Consider the following 22419-nt stretch of genomic DNA (forward strand, 5'->3'; position numbering starts at 1 on the left):
TAAAAATCTATTGGTCATCTTAGAAAAATGCACATCTTATTAGTATTTCAAAGACTTGGATACCACTTTAAATTCAGTATTATCTCTTCCCTTTGTACTTAACTCAATGAAGATAGGCACACCCTACAGTATTTTAATTTTAACTAAAAAATTAAAGTCTTCTGCAACTTTAGTTTTATGTTAAATGACCAAAAACGTAAGTGGCAAAAAAGGTTTTCATAGTAGAGGTTTTGTTCTATTATTCACAATATATTAGATATTTTGAGTAAACTGAATTTTTTAAATTGAGAGCTCAGGAGGCTATTTTGTTGATACTATAATTAGCATAAAGGTAGTTCATACCACAGGCTAAGAAAGTGTGTTACAACAAAGCAAAATTATATTTCACATAGAGCTTATAACACTTTCCTTTTAAAAATGTATAGTATCAATTTTACCCATGATACTGTATGGCCAATACTGTCCAAAACCCCTCACAAAACCCAGTAAAAAAATAAATCCAGGAAGGCACTGTTGCACTGGGAAAATGAGATGGGTATTTTCAGTCAGACAGACCTGAGTTTGAAATACCAAACCTTTCTCGGTGTATGGCCTTGGGCAATTTATTCAACCTGTCAGCCTCAACTTGAAATGGGGATGCTACTGTTCTCTATCTTCACAGATTACTGCCGGGATTAAATGAAATACCACATGTGACAGATCAATAGCACACCTGACTCACTAAGTCATCACTTTTATTTTTAAACCCCACACTAATCCATTTGGATTAAATTATGAGAGGAAGTTGGGTAAAAAGCAAACTTTCCCAAACTGACAAAATATAAATTCCATCTTTAGATAACAAAAGTAACATACCTTCAAGGAAAGCACGAAAGGCGGGTGTCTGCTCTTTAATGCTAACCCCCCCACTGCTCTTTTCTCCTCTCCCTCTACCAACAAAAGGATTCCTTCCGAAACATACCAGATTCATAACAAGTCATAAAAAAATTTTTTTAAAAAAGCTGCTTTGTAATCATATTCTGTTAAATTGAGAATGGCTGCAGATACAATGAAACCATACTTCAGAATGCAAAAATTAAAAACACATATTTATGAAGAAACAGAAGCCATCTGATTAAACACTGACAATGTTGACCATCAGCAGACACTGGTCAAGTACTGCAGACTAACATGCCCAAACAGCTCAAAAAATCAATAAACAAAAACACGCCAAAAGAGCAAAAATCCATAACTTTAAAGGCCATCTTTAAATGAACTGGTAATATGGCTTCATGATTACTTTAAATTCAGAACATTCTAGATGAAAATCCCTCTTTGCAAAGACTCCTAAAGAAATAAATGTGTCAAGAGGAATTAATACAGGATCAAATAAGCAACGTAAACACCAACCTCCCCACTCTCACTCCCATGGGAGACGTTACTAATCAACAGTGGGTCTGGTTCTGTGGAGCCTGACTGTAATATTGCAATCCTTCTCAGGGCAATCACAGGTGACAAAGTTTAAACCTACTGCCTCCCTGACATTAAGAAAAAAGCATTCTATCATCAATATGGTGTTGGAGAATGCCAGTCACTTTCAGTTCCACTCTGTGGGGACTGTAGTCACTATGATCTTAAATGATGGACATCAGCTTTTTCTGTCCTACTCAAGTGTCTCACTGCAATCCCTTTCACTGACCCTCCACATCTCACTCTGTATAAGAAAACAAAAATCAAAAAGAATAGATACATGTACATGTATAGGTTTGGCCAAAACGTTTGTTGGTCTTTTTCCATTAAGATGGCTCTAGTAGCGCTTAGTTGTCTTTAACTTCATTTGAAACAATTTTCTTTTCTTTTTTTTGGCTACGTTGGGTCTTTGTTGCTGCACGCAGCTTTCTCTAGTTGAGGTGAGCGGGGGGCTACTCTTCTTTGCGGTGCGTGGGCTTCTCATTGCAGTGGCTTCTCTTGTTGCGGAGCACAGGCTCCAGGCATGCGGGCTTCAGTAGTTGCAGCACGCGGGCCCCAGAGCGTGTGGTCTTCAATAGTTGTGGCACGTGAGCTCAGTAGTTGCACCTTGTGGGCTCTAGAGCGTGGGATCAGTAGTTGTGACGCACAGGCTTAGCTGCCCCGCAGCATGTGGGATCTTCCTGGCCCAGGGATCAAACCCGTGTCCCCTGCACTGGCAAGCAGATTCTTAACCACTGGACCACCAGGGAAGTCCGAAACAATTATCTTAGATTGTATTGTGACAGCTGTCACATCAGTGTGCATTTAAAAAAAACATCAAGATCGGTGAATTTTTGTGTAGCCATTTTAGTATTGAAGATGGAAGAAAAAAGCAATATTTTTGGCATATTACGCTTTATTATTTCAAGAAAGGTAAAAACGCAACTGAAACGCAAAAAAAGATTTGTGCAGTGTATGGAGAAGGTGCCGTGACTGATCGAATGTGTCAAAAGTGGTTTGCGAAGTTTCGTGCTGGAGATTTCTCGCTGGATGATGCTCCACAGTCGGGTAGACCAGTTGAAGTTGTTAGCAAACAAACTGAGACATTAACTGAGAACAATCAATGTTATACCACACGGGAGATAGCCGACATACTCAAAATATCCAAATCAAGCACTGAAAATCATTTGTACTAGCTTGGTTATGTGAATCATTTTGATGTTTGGGTTCCACATAAATTAAGTGAAAAAAACCTTCTTGACTGTATTTCCACATGTGATTCTCTACTGAAGCGTGAGGAAAACGTTCCGTTTTTAAAACAAATCGTGATGGGCAATGAAAAGTGGACTCTGTACAATAATGTGGAACGGAAGAGATTGTGGCGCAAGTGAAATGAACCACCACCAACCACAACAAAGGCCAGTCTTCATCCAAAGAAGGTGATGTTGTGTATGTGGTGGGATTGGACGGGAGTCCTCTATTATGAGCTCCTTCCGGAAAATCAAACGATTAATTCCAACATATACTGCTCCCAATTAGACCAAATGAAAGCAGCACTCGATGAAAAGCGTCCGGAAAACTGACAGAAAACGCATAATCTTCCATCAGGATAACACAAGACCGCATGTTTCTTTGATGACCAGGCAAAAACTATTACAACTTGGCTGGGAAGTTCTGAGTCATCCGCTCTCTTCACCAGACATTGCACCTGTGGATTTCCATTTATTTTGGTCTTTACAAAATTCTCTTAATGGAAAAAATTTCAATTCCTCGGAAGGCTGTAAAAAGCACCTGGAACAGTTCTTTGCTCAAAAAGATAAAAAGTTTTGGGAAGATGGAATTATAAAGTTGCCTGAAAAATGGCAGAAGGTAGTGGAACAAAACGGTGAATACATTGCTCAATAAAGTTCTTGGTGAAAATTTAAAATGCGCTTTTATTTTTACTTAAAAACCAAAGGAACTTTTTGGCCAACTATATACAAGTCAATCATTTTGCTGTACACCTGAAACTAACAGAACATTGGTTTTTTTGTTTTGTTTTGGTTTTTTAATTAATTTATTTTGGCTGCATTGGGTATTCGTTGCTGCATGCGGGTTTTCTCTGGTTGCGTCGAGCGGGGGCCACTCTTTGTTGCGGTGCGCGGGCTTCTCATTGCGGTGGCTTCTCTTGTTGTGGAGCACGGGCTCTAGGTGCGCAGGCTTCAGTAGTTGAAGCACGTGGGCTCCGTAGTTGTGGCTCGGGGGCTCTAGAGCACAGGCTCAGCCGTTGCGGCGCACGGGCTTAGTTGCTCCGCAGCATATGGGATCTTCCCGGACCAGGGCTCGAACCTGTGTCCCCTGCATTGGTAGGCGGATTCTTCCCTGGTGCCACCAGGGAAGTCCCAGAACACTGTTAATCAACTATACTCCAGTATAAAATAAAAATTAAAAAAAGAAAAAGAAAACAAAAATCAAACAGAAAAAAACACAATAGAAAGGCAGTCTTCTTCTTTTGGGAGATGCAAAACCTCATTTCTCAAATTCCAAATCTAAGGTCCTAAAACTTCTAATTGTGAATTTATGGGAATATAAATTCAATCAGTCTCTTGATATGGCAAAAATTCCACGTATAGGATTGCCCTATAATAAGGGATTTTATCATCAATAGGATAACTAATAGAAAAATAAAACTTAAATATCCAAACTTATGCAATTTCCTTGCATCTATCATAGTAAAAGTTTACATAGTATCTTTTCTCCCTTTACAAAACTCTCTCTCTCTCATGCCTACTAGCCTGAAATAAGCAATAGCTTTATCTGCTGTATGTGTGCGTTAGTTCATGGTCTATTCCCTCACCCTTGCTTGCTGTCTTGCCATGTGCTCTGAGCTCTTGGTCTTTTGTCAATACAACAGGAAGCTAATGCACAGAGTAAAGCCTTGCTGGCTGAAATGATCTGCTCACGCAGTTTGGATTACAAAGTTCAAATAGGGAGGGATACCATGAGGCAAATCCATTCTGAGTTCGGTAGTGAGAGCTACCTTAAAACACATACTCGGATCTATTCTATGACTGAGCTGGAGAGTGAAGCTTAGGCAGTAAGGAGTACCTGTATTTAACAGACTGAGGAATACCATTCTGCAAAATGCCCATAACTGATCCCTGGAAGGAAAGGGGAAATCAGGCAGCAAAACCCTCCCTCATCTCTCACGCCAGAGACGTGAGACATTTGGATGTCCCCTCATGCTTCTAGCACCATCACCACTGTACCTTTGGGGGAAGAGGGAAGCACTGTGGCCCATGTGCATTACAGAGACACTGCAGCCACTTAGCCATCTGTATTTACATGCATTTTCTTTCCTTTCACATCATTTAGATATTTTCATATTGATAAAGAATTTAATAGAATTAAAAATATCTCTCAAGGCAAAAGAAATTGAGAAAAACTATAAAACAAAACAACCCCAGGCTAAATGATCAAATTCACACACAACTACAGGGGCATCTGGTAAGTCACCACCCTCCAAAGCTACATAAAAGTGAGTCACTTACAGAGTTATTCTGCATCCTCATTTCATAGGCTGCTTGTCTCGGATTATGGGCTACTTGAGATCCTGGTGAGTTTCTTGAACCAAGGGCATGAGGGGTTAATATTCCACCAGGAGAGAAAGAAGGTTGATCTCTCTAACATACATGGAAATAAATGAATGTAGAAATTAAAATTAAATCACAACACAGTTAGATGACAGGAAGAAAAGAGGGCAACAGAAAGAGTCCCCACTGTAAGCACTTAAAAGACGAAATGGATTTCTGTTAACATTACAGGGTTGTCTACACTTTGATATAATGGTAACTTACCCTGTAAACAACAGTTTGTAATAGTAACTCTGCTCTAAAAGTACATATAATTCACTGTTCTGATATACACGTAGAGTTTGAGAATGCCCGTCACTTGCAGTTCCTCCCTGTAGAACTATTCAAGTCTCATTAGGCTGTTCTACTACGTTTACTCACAATTTCTGAACACATTCAAGACATAATTTTAGGCAAATAAAAATAACAAGTAATAAATAACTATAACATTTACGTTAATGGTAAAAAAAAAAATAAGTCAAGAGTTTGATTTCTACTCAGGAAATACAGCTTTTATTTACCCTTCACCTTGCTAGAATTTAACTCTTTATTGCCAATTAATTACAGCTATGACTATAGCTATACTAGGTGACGGTTGTGGCTGACTGATAAAACAGATGTTTTAAAAACAGATATTGACTGAAAGGAAATAATAATATATGGTACAAACTATTATATATAAAATAAGCTACAAAGATATATTGTACAACACAGGGAATATGGCCAATATTTTATAATAACTGTAAATAGAATATAACCTTTAAAAACTGTGACTCACTATTATATATACTATACTGTATATAATATACTCTAATCACCTGATTATATAATATTATACATCAAATACACCTCAATTTTTTAAAATTAATTAAAAAAAAGGAAAAAAAATAAAGTAGAAACCAAATATGCTCCTCCCAATCTAAGTGGTTGGCAACTACCTGCAACAATAAATTACTCTTCTCCCTTCTAGGTTCCTGAAATTGCTCAAATCCAATAAAATATGATAATAAGAGGCAGTCCCTCAACTCCATGAATTTAAACTCCAGGAAGGAAGACAAGATTCACCAGAGATAAAGGAAAGGACTGCTCAACCTGGACCACAAGCAGAGGCAGCAAGGGAGGCCGTGGAGAAGGCAAGGTGTGCGGGGCTGGAAGTAGGGACCTTCTGGAGGAGCCAAAGCGGGGCAAGGCTCTGGGTCAGGAGCGACATGGTGTATTTAGAGGACAGCAGGGGAAGAGCTGGCGGCCGGAATTCAACCAGACCACGGTGCGCTCTGCAAGGCAGACTGAGAGAGAACTGGATTCTGAGGGGACTAAGGAGTCACTGGTGATTTCCAAGCAGAGAAACAACAAAGCTACGGGTATCTTGTTCTAGGAAGATTAACCTGACAAAGATATAGACAGAGTATAGTGACTTGTAAGGGGAAACAAAGGGTTGACTGCTTTTATTACAAAAACAGTATCTGATTATTGTAAAAAAAACTCTTAAACAGCTAAATGCAACCTGCCCCCTCCTGCCCATCAAGTGTTTCCCTTCAGACTCCAGAGAGCTTAGAAAGGACTTCTTTAAAATCAATACCAGGTAGGAAGGCAGCTGGGTGGGCGCCACATCCCCAACCAACTCCCAGCCGGTAAGGAATAAACAGCTATTGTAATGAACATCTTCCTCCCAAATTGTAAACTGATACCATTGCCAGTCTTATGATAGTAGCTAAAACTCACCTTCATTCTCTTTCTTTTTTCTTTCTGTCGTCTTCTAAAACTGTCCTAAAAGTATAAAATCCACATATTCTGTCAAATAATTACACAAAAATGTAAGAGTTAAACATTACCAGGAATGATTCGGGAGACAATTAAAGTTTTAAAGGAAGACCCCAGAAACCTAGGTACATAATTAAACCAGGCAATGGACTGTATGTTCAAAGTGCTGCTTATCAGAACTGCAGATGGATAGAGAGCATTCTAAACTGAGTTTAGATAAAAGTTAAAATGTTCCTCAATTTTTTTTTCAGGTAGTTTTTAACATCATTTCGGGAAAGAATGCAAGAGTCATGACAAGGACCCTTGGTTTTTCCCTGGAGTGAACAGGCTGCCAATAATGGAGAAGATACACATAAGTAAGAAAACAATTCTTTAAGTTGTAGCTGAAGATAGTTAATAATCAAGATGACAATTAAAAAAAATCAACACGACAATTTAATAATGGGCCTCTATTACCTAAAAAGGGCTGGACAGTTTCTAACCCTGTCACATGCGTGGCACAAGTGGGTAAAGAGAGCAGCGGGGCTCTATGCAAACACTACCCACCAAGATTGCAACAAGTCGACCTAACGAAAGAAGGAAGAAAATTCAGATGTCTATACTGCTTATTCTGGGCCAGTTTAATTCACAGCAAAGTGTCCAGTCTGCCTTGATTCTTCCCTCCTCTCATTTTCAAAATGTAGCCATGGTTTCAACTAGACAGGATTTAGGGTTGACCTTGCTCCCCACCAAGTGAGCCATTCAAAGGTCCCCTTTCCCCAGAAAGCACTCCTCCCACGCCTGCATTTCTGTTGAGTGTCCAGGCACTGAAACGACAGCTAAGGTGACCACGGCAGGTACTATACTGACTGTCACCCTACTCGCAGCACTTCCACCCCTCCAAGGAGTACTGCCACCCGCACGAGGACACCTAACGAGATGTGAGCTTTGTGCTTTCTGCAGGAGGGGCTGAATGCTGGATACATGGTGACCTACTCCTGAAAACCTCCTAAGACGTGAACACCACCCACTTCTCTGATGAAGCTTTGCCCCTGTAGTTAAGGAAACGTCTCTTATCTGACCACGACTCCTCCTTCTGGAATGGTGCCCTCTGCACTGGGCTGCCAGGACACCACACTCACCTGGTTCCTTCACTCCTGCTGCTGCCTTCACTCAACAGCCCCCCAGCCCCCACACTGTCCCTGTAACACTGGCGCCCCTCCGGGCCCGATACTTGGACCTCCCCACTTCCCTGCGCTCACAGAAGGAATCCTCTCATCTCATGACTCTCCAGCCAGAGCCTCTCCCAACTCAACACCCCCACCCGCACATCTCAAGCTTGATGTGTCCAAAACAGAACCCCACCCCCAGCCCTGCACCTCCCAGTCATCTCATCACAGCTGCTCAGACCAGACCGTCTTTCATCTGCTCAGAAAAAATGCCTTAGAGTCATTCTTGACACCTTTCCTTCTCTCACACCTAGGATTTCATCCCCCATTGGTTCCTGCTTCAACACACATTCAGAATCCAGCCACCTATTCTCACCTTCACTGCCACCATGCTGGCTCCCCTGGATTATTGCAAAGGAGCCTCTTAACTGGGCTCGCTGCTTCTGCCTTTACCTCCATACAGCAGCTAGAGTGATGGCTTTACAGTACGTGTCAGATCTTTGTCACTTTTATGCTTAAATGATGCAGACTGAAAGCTGAAGTCCTGTTAATGACCTAGAGGGCTCTACCGGATCCATCGTCTTTCTGACCTCTCCTCCTGCTCGCTTCCCTTTGCTTCCTCTGCTCCCACCACAGTGGCTCCTGGCTCCTCGCTGTTCTCAACATCCTGTGCATGCTCCTGCCCTAGAGCCTTCGCACGGGCTATTCCCTGTCTGAAATGCTCTTTCCGCACACATCTGCATGGCTCACTCCCTCACATCCTTCAGGTCTTTCCTCAAAGCCATCCGTCAGTGAGGCCTTCTCCAGCCACCTTTTCTAGGGTTGCAACCCCCCCAGACACTTCCTCCCCTGCTTTAGTTTCCTTCATGGCACTTAGCACTCTCTAACACCCTGCACACTACACTTCGTTTTTGTCGTGATTGTCCATTTCCCCCAGAAGAATGTTAGCTCCATGAGGTCAGAAATTTCGTCTGCTTTTTTGTTTCATTTTTTGTTGTATCAGTAACACTCAGAATACTACCTGGCACACGGTAAACAAGAAATATTTGCTGAATAAATGAACATTTGCAAGATGAAAGGCAAACATCGAAACTCATTAAATAAAAACTATACATTTCTGACCTAACTGTTCAATTTTAATAACAAATATTGATGTATTCCTATTCTACTATCTATTTTGCTATTTTTAAGGGAGGTGGCTACGTAAGCAGAACAGGTCCACCCGGACGGACCTTACTGACCTTTAATCTTTTTGTGTGCTATGAATTCCTTTGGAAATCTGTCAAAAGCCGTGGACACACTTCCCTAGATACTTTTATACTGAATTTCCCAGATACTTCCCCACCAAGTGAGCCAGATACTTTTATATTGGATTTCCGAGGGTTCATTAATTTCCCCAATGCCCAACCATGCTAACAGATATCATAAGATGTCAAGGACACCAAAAAAGATCCAAAGCTGTAAAATGCCCTCTCTGCCAGGCCAGCTGGAAACCACATGACATACTTAAATCTGAAGCACTTTGGAATCTATCAAATCCTATACATCCCATTCTAATGCCAAATACCATCAATATTTAATAGTACAGAGTCTGCTAAAGCCACATAAAAGGACTTGTCTAACATGAGATTTTTATACCAAGTAGTACACAGTATATATAGTTTATTTCTTAAGCAAAATGGCAGCAGTTCAAGTGGAGCCACTGTAATTGTTGAAGACTTAGTTAAAAACGGCTGTTCTGGTAGACATTTGATATCCCAAAGTTAGTTATTTGAATTTTACATGTGAAGATTATCAAATACCAAAGGCTTTGAAAGAATGCCTACAGTCCACTCACTGTTACACAAAATGGTACCCAAAGTTCTAAAGAAGAGGCCACTAGCTACAGTACACAAAATTGAAGAGAACATAAAATCTTGTCAGAGACAATGACATGTTTTAATCTGTTAGGAAATCATGAAGCAAGGCAGTGATATTATGTTGCTATTTGCTCACAAGAGCCATATGACTTTTAGAAAATCAGTCTCTAAGGGATTTCCTCCACGTTCTCTCTGCTCATTTCACCCACTGCTGGCCTCCCTGGCGACTCCCCCCAGTCATCCTCCAGCCCACTCGGCCTCCAGGCTGCTGCCCCTCCAGCCCTCAGCTCCCGAGGGCATCTCAAGCCCTGGCTGAAGACTAGGGGCCTGTCCATCCCGCTCTGACACCTCAGGCAGCACCGACGACTTCTCCTCTCTCTAGGGACCTCCTCCCCTGGCCCCGCCTTCTCCTTAAACGTCCACACTCCTCAAGGTTCCTGATGGAGGCACTTTCACTCTATATGAGCTTCCAGGGACATCAAGTTCACACTCATGATGGGAGGTATCTCCCACATGTCAATGGTTCTCAAATCTCCTTTCAAAAGACTTATGACCTGCGCTCCACATATATCCATCTAATTGGTTCATGGACTTTTCTCCTCTCAGGTGTCCTGTGGCCCCTCAAACTCAGTACCTCCAAAATGAAACTCACTTCTACCTTAGCCCCACCCCATCCTGCTCTACCCCTGGGGCTTGCTACCTTGGTGAATGGCACCAGCGAACTGCCAACTACCCCAGCCAGACACCTGGACTTCTCACCTAAGCACTCACCCTATCACAGGTAACTAATTCCCGAGTGCTTTGTGACTTTTCCTTTTTTTATGTCTACATTTCTTACACAGAGCTGCAACCACCTGCCTTGACTGATGTAATCCCACCCAGACCCCCTATACTCTGCCACCAGAGTACAGAGTTCTTAGGTCCAGAGCATAAATAGTGCCTATAAAACACACTAGTTCAATTCCAGCATTCTTCTAGCTTTGGAACCCTCATTTCAGGTCCTATTGATTAGCAAGTGTTTGGATTTATACCTTAATTAAGATTAAGAGAGAAGAAATTACAATGCAACTCACACAGGGTGCAGTACATAGTTCCACACAGCAAGCATCACAGCCTTTATAAAATCATCAAAGCACTGACCACTCGTGATTACATTGGTGTTTGATACACTACAATGATTTAACAGCGCACTCAAAGAGGTTAAAAGGACAATCACAGGATCATCACAGCCTATTAGAGACAGGAGCAATTTAGCTACTGCAATAGAAACACTTTACCTCATCATCCTTTCTCTTTTTAAAAATGCTATCCTCAACTTCACCAACTGCTAACATGATCATCTGTACTCTCTGCAGATTGACATAACCACTTTCTGTAAGGTAACCCTGTAAGTGATAAAATACATGTAAAATGATCTTCTTATAAAAGCAAATACTTCTGTTTTGAAATTATTCAAGAGTGAACTTACCCCAGTTTTGTGTACCACATTTTTGTATATGTTAACCAAACGGTCAATTGCACCTTCCCTGCCACCAGGAAACAAACATGATGCATTAGGACCAGCGTGCACTGTAAAGGCAAGAAGGCTAAAACAACAGTTTGAAGACCGACACAAACACACATACCTAATCTCTAAGGACGGCAGGTGAGGAAGGAAGTCATTTCCCACAAAGAAGCACATGAAGACCCAGTCATCAATGCTCCTCTCAACATCAAATGTGAACGGCAGGCTGGCCATGGTGAGCTCTCTTTCCAAATACTGCAACCAAGAAGGAACGTTGCCATTAAAGCCATGAAAAGACACCCTGGTTTAGCGGACCGATGCCAAGGGTCACTGCTACATACCTCACGAAGAACACTGAGACGAAGGAAGATAAACTCTCCTTCTGCACAAGGAAGACTGTCTGCCAGTTCATCGTGCTGCAAGAAAGGGGATGAAGACTCAACACATCTACTCTGAACCCTGGAATTTTCTCCACCCACACAAACATTATGGCTTTCTCTAAAGCAAGACCCACTTTAATATTACAAGTATTAAATAAAAAAGAACTCACCAAACCATTTTAAAAATAAAAATTATCCATAACCTCAATCAGACCTAGACCAGGGATTGGCCAACGTTTTTTGCGAAGGGCCAGACACTGAATATTTTAGCCTGGGGAGCGGGACGTATACGGTCTCTGTTGCATATTCTTTCATGTTTTGTTTTGTTTTTACAACTCTTGAAAAACCGAAAAAAACCCTCTTAGCTCATACGTCAAATCTGGAGAGCTGCAGTTTGCCAAACCTTGACCTCCACCCAACCAATATTAACATTTTAATGTATATGCCTCATCCTTCTCTGTGAATACGTATACTTCTTACCTGCTTTTTTCACTCAACATGTCTTTTAAAGAGGTACCATATTCTTAAAACAGAAACCCCTTTAAAGGAGAATGGATATAATCAAGGGAACCCAGAATATGTAGAAACTAGGAGTAACTTAAAAGTAAGTACCAAGGGGACTTCCCTGGTGGTCCAGCGGTAAAGAATCTGCCTCCCAATGCAGGGGACGCGGGTTCAATCCCTGGGCGGGAAACTAAGATCCCACATGCCGCAGGGCAACTGAGCCCGCGCGCCTCAACTAGAAAGCCTGCATGCTGCAAACCACAGAGCCCACACGCCACAACTACAGAGAAGCCCAAGTGCTGCAACGAAGAGCCCGCGCCGCAACAGAAAAACCCCGTGTGCCACAACTAAGACCCGACACAGCCAAAAAATAAATAAATAAAATAAATAAATAATTTTTTAAAAAAACTAAATAAATAAAATAAAATACATATGCCGTTAAAAAAAATACCAAGAAGTTTAACATACCTGATTTATAGTTCCTTTTAAGAAGAATAACCATTTGAGATAAATAACTTCTACAAACAAATCAAGTGCAATGGGCATTATTACCTATATGACCTCAGCCTCATGTAGATATAAGCTGTGTTAGGAAAGCGGGGAGTAGAAAGGATGAGTTCATGCGTGGTTGTAAATTTGTGTTTACTTTAAAGAGCTTTGAAAGATACATCTCTATGAGGGGTAATGGAGCAAGTAGGTAAAAATCTAATCAACCACTGTCTTCTCTTTATCCATTTTTAAAATGAGGCAACCTAAATATACTTAATGCCATCGCACTGTACATTTAAACGTGGTTAAAAAGGTGTATTTTCTGTTGTATTGATATATATCAATATTTTATCACAATAAAAAATAAAATTAAGAAATTTTAAATGAGGCTACTACCATCTCGAAGTTCTTACCTTTCCCTTCTTTTCTCTCGGCAAACCTTCACAGTCTTTGACCTCATGTCCAAACTGATTACAAAGACCACAGGGTTTGGGTTTGTTTGGTTTGAATTCTTCTCTGATAATGGTAAAGTTGGGCTCATGTGTAGCAAGGCCGAGCATAATGAGATCAGCTATCAATCAACAACAACAAAACAGCAAACAGTGAGCGCTCTAGAAGACCCTTACCCCATAACCAAAGGCAAGACATTATCATAACACAAGACACCAACGCAAAGAAAAGCCCAAATGAGCACACAGAGGCAGCAAAGCCAAAAAGCCTAAAACTTCCTAGAGGCCAACAAGATCTCCTACAGAAATGTGGGCCTAGAATCTAACTACCACTCAGGAGTCAACACTTGGAAACATTCCATTTTAAAGATACGTGTGGCTATATTAAAAAGTTGAAGAAATGTAACAACAACAACAATAATTCAAGATAGGTGAATGTTAATCACAGATTGAACAACAACTCTATACTAGTTCCCCCTCACACATAAAATAAGCAAGGCATTTTAGAATTTCCAGGCAACCACAAATAATCCATTACTACACACCAACCCATCGACTTGCTATGGTTTAATCCAAGAGACTCAGATCCCAAAGAAGAAACTTACCATCTGCTCCACATAAGCAATGATGAGTGTTTGGGTCGTGGTTAGGCTGGGCTAGAGAGAAGGGAAATATATTTAAGTAAATACATTTTATACTATAGGAATATCACATTTTACCAAATATTTTCTATACAATGGCTTGTCTTTTTTAAAATGGAACATATAATCAAATATTTATATCAAATATTTATAAGTGAATTTTACCTCTTTGTCTTCTAATGTAATCCATGATTTTATGTTCCCCTTCACCAGGAGCACTAGCATCAGATAAAATAACCTATAAAAAACAGTTTTTAACATTTGTAGCTCACCCCCAGTTTTCCAGCACAAAAATCAACAGAAGTGAATGTCTTAAAATAAACTGGGATAATTCTATTAAGATAGTGTTACTAATTAGAAATTTTTGTTAATTAGGTGTGCATGTGTTAGACATCAAAATTATTTCATCGGTAAACTTACTACTTGGAATAGAAAAAAATGAAATGTTTGTGTCAAACTTAGCCATTAGAAAAACAGATTCAGTTCACAAGTTTCTACTCTTCTCACTGCTACTCAAGTATACGGCACCGAACGATATAAGCCCTGAGAGTAATCAGTAAGAGATATCCATTAAATATAATGTACCATATCTAATTAATAGGGAAACAAGCTTATTATAATTTTTATTATATAAAAGTTTTGCTTAAATTCTCAGGAGAACACAGCCATTCTTTAGAGGCAGTCCCATGACTTTAATCTTGCTGTATTTTGATTTCTAATAACAGAAATGACGTTCATATACATGTATTTTAAATCATGAGTCCCATCTTATGGCTTCGCAGTGATGATAAGAGTACAAAATTGGCACTGAGAGAAAATCAGCTGTCTCTAACTGGACCGTGCAAGGCACCCCATCTCTAATAACCCTGGAAGCTTCTCTTTCCTCTAACAGCCAACCAGTATTTTATGGGGGGAAAAGGACAAATAGTATCAGTCGTATCAAAGGACAGCCTCAAATCGTCACCTTAACCTTTTTGAAGTACAAAAATATGAAACTTACTGTCAAATTTTTCCACCCTGGGTCATTATTTAAACGATCAGCTATGTAATAGCGAAGGCATTTAGCAAGATTGTCCATGAACTCAGTTCCCTAAAATGATAGAAGGAAATAAATTAACCTATCATTTAAGAGTTAGCAATAACTAGCAAAGTATGAGACTACTTACTGGTGTAATGCAGTTGCTGTCAAATCTTTCCTTTATTTCTTCTGGAGGAAGAAAGCCACCTAGAGAAAAACGGGCAATGCTTTGTTCTCCCCATAAACAGTGAGGTAACTATTCAATAGTAGGCCAGAACAACAAAAACAGTAAGTTGAAATACAAAAGAAGGAGAAGCGTTGTCACCTGAGGAACAATGATCCCCCTTTCTGAAGAAAATAAGATTCCTCCCCTCAAATTTCAAGTAAGCTTTAACATGACTGTCAAACAATACATGGTACACAAAAGATACTATATTGTTACATAAAAATATAAAAATTATGACATTCTTCCTAATGCCCCTGGCAGCAGAACACACACACACACACACACACACACACACACACACAGAGGTTAGGGGCTCTGATCCTACTAACAGTTCTTAAGATGAAGGGGCCTTAGAAAAACAAAGTTAAAATGCTGAGTTTATCAGAGCTTTATATCACCTAGAGGGATTTAGAAATCCTATTTTTTCCTCTATATCACTGATTAGCTTTTTCTCAAGACACAAATATATTTTATAACATCTTCAAGAAAGAAGACATCTCTAAAAGCAAAGACAACCTGTTATAAATATAAACAGGTTTTAGAGTATTAATTACAAGCTGCAGCTAAAATACTCACATACTTGCACACTTCCAGCAAATTAAAATAACATTAAAGGCAGTGTAATTATAAGCCTCAGCCAACTACACTATGTCTCTCTTTCCACTTGCCAAATGCAACATCCTGAACCAATAATCGTGGCTTTCCTGGTCTATCATTTTGCCTCATGTAACAAAACACCAAACATGCCACCCTGCCAGCACCGCCCTGCACCGCACCGCACCCACAGGCGTCTTGGAAGAAGCGGTCCCGGGGCGTCAGGGCCCTGGTCGTCCTCCTCTCTGACACTCAGCCAACTCCCACCTCTGGACCCATCAGGGCTTTGAGGAACTGCCAAGATGACCACATTCCACCCCACAACCCCCTCCCTGAACTGAGGGAGCCCTGGGCACCTCACTACCTCGGTGCCTGCCGCCTCAACCCAAAGTGAGAGTGTGCATGACTCGGGGAAAGCCTGGAAGCATGGTCCCATCATCCCAGGCCTCCTCATCCAGACCTGAGTTCTAGGGAGAAGCAGCAAGCATGCCACCAAGACTGACTTGAGGAAAATGCTTACAGAACTGTAGCTTCCTAACAGCCTCCATAGAAAAAGGAAGTAAGAAGCATTCTTCATGTGTTTCTAGTTTACAGATATATAAAAGTGAGCTGAAGGGCTGCACTCGCCCTGATAGAAGTTGACAATTTGCTCTCCCTACCAGAATTCCCTCCTTTTATTCCCAAGTTTCCTGTTTAGTATAGAGTTTGGAAATGAACAAGCTTATAAATGGAATAAACGATTCTATTAACTACTTTTCCTCAACAGTGAACGTAAATTTCCCTTGGCTATCCTGTGGTCCTGATTAAATTAAAACCGTACCTATTTGTAAGGAGAAGTCTCCACCCCTACCCCCGTCTGCATACATCTGATAACAAGTCCAACCTCAAGGTGCATGTTCTTTACCTTTTGCCAGTATTTCTTCCTTGACTCGCTGCTTCTCTACTGCTGCTTCCATTCCTTCTTTGGATGCTCGGAACCTCCTTGAACGCTGCTGGTTCATTTTAGCGCGTGGCGCCTGAAAACAGGTATTTCATAGTGACATAATACTGTTCCAAACGTTCGTAACTAAATCTGTACGTTATTTTGAATCCGTTAGTCTTACAAAAATAGTATGCTAAAATGGAAAAGTTAAGTAATATGTCCAAACAATCCTTTCATGACAGACAGTAGATCCTGGGAGCTTAAATTTGGACCAAGAACCTTGAACGCTGAACTTAGGTGAGTGAGTGACATGTCAAAAGGACAAACATCCTATGAGGCCACAGCACTTAATACTGCAGGGTCCATGCCCCAAGGCCAGTTGCACTGGGTTACGACGCTTTCAGGCACCCCAGATGGAAAGCTCACTTTACTCAAAGACTCAGCACACAGCAAGTGAGTGGTTTCTACAGAACCAGGATCAGGAAGACCTTCCCTTTGTCCACGACTAAAAGGAAGGATGGTCTCCAAATGGGATTCACCAGACCTTAAAAGCCTTTTTGTATTTCCCACAATAAGGTTCATAATTATCACTCTGTGTCAATAATAAGGCACAGCAGGTAGAAAAGGAGCAAGGTTTTAATCAAAAGTACTCTTCAATCACTCGAACCAAATGTAACTTCAATCACTGGGTAAGCCTGAATGAAGTGAACTGAAATGCAAGGTTTTGCAATTACTGAACTGGGTTTGGGGCTGGAAGGGACTCTCAAGTATCCTGCCTACATGAAATAAGTTATTTCATATTCTCTTTAAACAGATCTCTTTCCTGTAAAATGAGACCACCTAATCTAACTCTTTCAGGTTCTATGATCTACATTTATATTTTAACAAAACATGAGTTATAGACAAGAGCATGTACATACACATACGAATGTGCACATAAATTAGACCTGATTCAGCAGAAGCGCACGACGGAGTACAGTGAAAGAGCTTCTTCAAGAAACTCAGCTAATGTGAACTGCAATCTGCTCCAAATAGGACATACTCCTGTTCCCTTTATTCCTCACTACACTTTAACTGCAACTTAAGTTTTCAGGTAGCTAAGGTTTTTCTTTGAGTAAATAGTATCTCACAGAAAAGTTAAGCTTCTTGGACCCAAGTTTTCCAGATTTTCAAAATTATTTCATTATCCACCAAAATTATTAAATCCAAAAGAAAGGGAATCAATGTGCATATGGCTAAATAAATTTAGGGTTATGATTTACCCTAATTTTCCTTGAACCCTGATATATAGTTTGCTGGTCATTTATAACTGAAACCACTTGGTATTATTATAAGCTAGTCCCCTCTGAAGTTATTGTGATGACTACTCACTGCCTATAGGATAAAAGCCAAACTGAGTGTGACAGGAAAGGCCTTCTCAAGCCCCTCTCTCTACTTCTCTTTCCAATCTAAACACCTGCAGTTGCCCCAGCATGTCAGTGTGGCCCAAGACACAGAAAGTGTGTGACCTGGCACATTTGAGACATCTGGAAGGTCCTCCTTCCCCACATCTGGCCACATCCACCTCCCTCCTCTGCCCCTGCCCCCACCAATCTCCAATTATTCTTAACTCTTCAAAAAATGGGACAAAAGCCCCCTCCTCTCTATTTCCTCACTCCCTTGTAGCACTGACTCCCCCTCCCTCAAGGGCCCCGCAAGTGCCGTCTAACGCCCGAGGAAGGCCTTGGGTAACTAACCTTGCACGTCTACCTCTGCCTCTGTCCCTTGAGTGGCGAGCCCTTCAAAGCAAGGGCAGTCACTGACATCCCCAGCCCCTCACGGGATGCGGCACAAAACAGGCACATACACAAAATACATTTGAATGAATGACTGAAAGATGAGGCTTTCTTTCTCAAATTCACTATAGTCAACATTTTTCACGATTTAGCTTACTTTCATTCTAGACACTGGGAACACAGCAAAAACAAAAATGGGGGACTCTAAGTCATTTAGCACTTACCACTCCGTCTATTGCCATGTAGAGAAGTCGTCTTGGTCTTACAATATTGAAAAGCCTGTCAATGTACTCAAAGATTGCAACCATCATTTCATCCTCGTTTTTCGGTGCTGGTCTACAATGACAAGCAAACAATGTAATAGCATATAGTACTCCTCTGTCATTTGTGACATCAGTAACAAAATTGGGTTACGTACTTGTCTTCAGGATGAGTACAGGGATGGATGATTCCATTCATATCCAAATACAGATTATCAAACTCCACATCATTTGGATTAGGTTTACTGGCATCGACAGGAATCTTTACACCACTGCATTCTTTTGGCTATAAGGAAGTGATAATTAATAGTAGTCTGACCATTCAAGTCTGACATTGACACATCGTAGGCTCAGTATGAACCTCCTTCATTTCTGAATTGGAAATAAAATACTTTTAGTAATCTTTAAATTATAAGATAGGCTATTTTAGTCCTTAAAGATTCCATCGCAACAAGTTACTCTTGACTACGTGGGGGATAGTTACCAAATTCCCAAATCACTCAGTTGTCCAAGACAGAGACCATGGGAGTCATCTTAGAATTCTCTCCCTTACCGCCCATTACCAGTAAGTCCTGTCAATTTAACCTGAAAAATGCCTCTCCACGCCATCTCCTCTCATTCCCACTACCAACATCAGGCATCGCCTCTCACCAAAAGATGGGAACAGCCTTCATATGGGCTGCCCCACCTCCAGACTCTCCTGTCTCCAGCCCACCCTCTATGCTGTCAGTTTAAATACAAATGTGGCTGTGTCTTCATCTTCCCTAATTTTTCCAATGATACCACAGCAGGTGCAGACCAATGAGCCCAGCCCTTACCCACCCTGTCCTGCCAAGCACTGCTCAGGCCGCCAGATCCCCCCAGTTCCTGGAAGACGCCCTTCCACCTCTCAACACCCCTGCTCCTCCTTCTTCCTCCCAACCAACACCCACTTCCTGAAACCTTATTAATTTTCCAAGGTCTAGACTCAGATCAAATGCCACTCACTTTATAACACTCTGTACACATCCCTCAAGAAATTAACTGCTCCGCCTGCATTTCCTCCCAATTTTGCTTATTCACTTGTAGCACTTTTGTGGTCTTATAATTAGTTTGTCATTCTAACCCCCAGCTACACTGTGAGTTCTTCCAAAGGCAAGGACCGTGCCATACTCACTCCTGGAAGCACTCAGTTGTATTTCTGTGGTAAGCATTATCTTTCTCTTTTTCTGCCAGAGCTTCAGTAAATGATAACAATGAGACTGGTTTTTACTCTTACTAACAGCAAAGTCACTTAAAAAAATAACATAAAAAGTATCATTTGTAATAACAAAAAATTGTGAACTTAAAAGCCCATCAGGTACATGCTACATCATGGATGAACCTCAAAAACATTCTGCTAAGTAAAAGCCAGTCACAAAAGACCACAAAAGATCCCATTTACAAGATCCAGAACACACAAATCTTTAGACAGATATAGATTACCTTCAATCTGCGGTTGGGGGAAGGGTGAAGGAGATAGGAAGTGACTAAAAACAGTTACAACACTTCTTTGGGGAACGACGAAAATGTTCTAAATTAGATAACAGTGATTGCTGTACCACTGCATATATACTAAAAACCACTGAACTGTATAGTTTTAACAGGTGAATTTTATGGTATATAAATTATATCTCAATAAAGCTATTTTAAAAAGAAATAAAAACAAAAGGTCAACTTAACTAGGAAAAAAAAGAGCCTGTAGAAAGGACTGATGAACTGTGGTACGTCCATACACCGGAATGCCAGACAAAAGTAAGAATCAAAGAAATAGGGCTGGAAGGTGACAAATATCTTAAGCCAAAAAAGCAAGGTGAAGAAGAATAAACATAGTATACCACTTACAGGAAGTTATAAAATACACAAAACAGTATTAGGCATTGTTCAGGGATGAATACGGATGCAGTGAAAGCACAGGAAAGAGCAGGGGAATGATGAACACCAATTTCAGGACAAGTGGTGATCTTCGAGAGAGGGAAGGAATGAGACTGGGCTTCAGTTCATATTTATAATGGGGAGAAACGGATATCAAAACAGGGAGGAAGATATCAGTGATCTGTGCAGACTCCCTGTAAATCAGGAAAGAGGGGCTTGATCAGAAGCAGTGAATGGGATAAGTGGGAAGGAAAGCAGGAGGTCGATTTAGGAGGTCTATCAAAGAAGATAATCTGATGAGTCCAAAACAAAAACAAGCTCTATGAAGGCAGGAGGCTCTGTGCCTCTCCACCTCACCTCTACATTCAAAGTCCACATTTTCCTTTCTCCTGAGCCAAGCAGACACCACACTCAGGAGAATCCAAACCCACTTTCTTTATGCTCCCCAAGAAGCCAGACGGTAAGTATTTTAGACTTGTTGACCGAATGATCTCAGTTGCAATGACTCGTATCTGCCTTTATAAAGTAAAAGCAGCCCTAAACAAGATGGACATGAATGAGTATGGCTGCATTCCAATAAAACTTTACAAAAACAGGAAACCACTGGTTTACTATATTGCAGCTCTTCAGTGAATGCTGAGTGCAGCTGCATGAGAATTTCCACTTCCACTACCTAGAAAGTATAGCCTGGGGAAGGAAGTATAGGTGGGTCCTAATTTTGAGAAAAGAGCTCCAGGCATTCCCAATAAGAAAATGGAACATATTTTTCTCTCCACAGTTCTGAGGATATCTTCAACACATTAATTATATAAATTTAGAGTTTCTTTCTTCAAGAGAAAATTCTGATACTCAACAAAGTCACTCTTCAAGAGCCTTGCCATTAAATACAATGCCAGTTATCTCCTGCTAGGTTCAAGAGAGATTCTTAATCAATCAAAGAGTAGCTAAAAGGAGAGCTACTCTGAACCCTAAAACCAATTCATTTCAAATAGCTTTTCATTATCTTTCGGGTTTTCCAGATGATAAACTGAGCACACATTGCAGCCTTCCCTTTCTATCCCCAGACCACATAAAAGACTAAAAACAGGGACTTCCTTGGTGGTCCAGTGATTAAGACTCCACGCTCCCAATGCAGGGGGCCTGGGTTCGATCCCTGGTCAGGGAGCTAACTGCATCCAGCAACTAAGAGCCCGTTTGCCGCAACTAAAGATCCTGCACGCGGCAACGAAGATCCCACGTGCTGCAACTGAGACCCAGCGCAACCAAATAAATAAATAATTTTTTTTAAAAAGACTAAAAACAAATAACCACAATTGCATAACTGTGCTGAAAAACCAAAAGGAGATCCATCTGTGACTGATAAATCACAGGGGATGCCCAAAATGTAGAAAACTAGTAGATCTGATCAGATGGAACACACAGCCTCAAACATGAAGAAGTGGGAGAACACAAGAGGGCTCTGGGCCCAGAGGGGGCTCACAGGACAGCGTCTGGATGATCCCGCAGCAGGAACAGCCCGGCGGGTCAAGCCCTGCACTCTCCTCTCCCCTGGCCCTCTCAGGCCCCATGTGGACCAGTCAACTTGAGACAGTTATTCCCAGAAAACACGAGTGCTTGCGGAGGAAGGGCAGTCAGTACCCTGGCTGAGCAGCAGTTCCCCGCAGGGGCAGGGAGCACACCCACCCAAAGGCTGGCCGTCAAGGCAGTTCTGCCCTGCAGGAAGCCCACTGCATGGAAAAAGGAAGGGATATATGTATCCCGAACAAGCAGTTGAGAAATTACCCTGGTTGTGCACAAATATGCGAAGGAATCAAGATAAAGAAGGTATTTGAAAAAGTAAAGATGGTACACATACACAAACAGTGAATCTGTATAAAAATACACTCCACAGGTTTTGAAGTAAACCCACAGAATGAACTTCACACCAACCTACTGTTCCAGTCAATCTTATACGGCT

General features: G+C 41.1%; 1 protein-coding gene across 1 annotated transcript in view; it reads right to left on the bottom strand.

Annotated features, from left to right (window-relative positions):
* XRN2 (5'-3' exoribonuclease 2) overlaps nucleotides 1–22419 on the bottom strand; it is a 77874-nt gene that overhangs the window by 41475 nt on the left and 13980 nt on the right. Inside the window, exons 2-15 of the mRNA XM_061210076.1 lie at nucleotides 18728–18855; nucleotides 18534–18645; nucleotides 16517–16628; nucleotides 14941–14999; nucleotides 14775–14864; nucleotides 13940–14012; nucleotides 13739–13789; nucleotides 13098–13255; nucleotides 11653–11727; nucleotides 11433–11566; nucleotides 11276–11333; nucleotides 11085–11192; nucleotides 6762–6806; nucleotides 4959–5090 (exon numbers count right to left, since the gene is read on the bottom strand). Coding sequence (XP_061066059.1) covers nucleotides 4959–5090; nucleotides 6762–6806; nucleotides 11085–11192; nucleotides 11276–11333; nucleotides 11433–11566; nucleotides 11653–11727; nucleotides 13098–13255; nucleotides 13739–13789; nucleotides 13940–14012; nucleotides 14775–14864; nucleotides 14941–14999; nucleotides 16517–16628; nucleotides 18534–18645; nucleotides 18728–18855 — 1335 coding nt within the window. The remainder of the gene's footprint in view (nucleotides 1–4958; nucleotides 5091–6761; nucleotides 6807–11084; nucleotides 11193–11275; nucleotides 11334–11432; nucleotides 11567–11652; nucleotides 11728–13097; nucleotides 13256–13738; nucleotides 13790–13939; nucleotides 14013–14774; nucleotides 14865–14940; nucleotides 15000–16516; nucleotides 16629–18533; nucleotides 18646–18727; nucleotides 18856–22419) is intronic.

This window comes from Eubalaena glacialis, chromosome 13 (genome assembly GCF_028564815.1).
Source record: "Eubalaena glacialis isolate mEubGla1 chromosome 13, mEubGla1.1.hap2.+ XY, whole genome shotgun sequence".
NCBI classification, from domain to species: Eukaryota; Metazoa; Chordata; class Mammalia; order Artiodactyla; family Balaenidae; genus Eubalaena; species Eubalaena glacialis.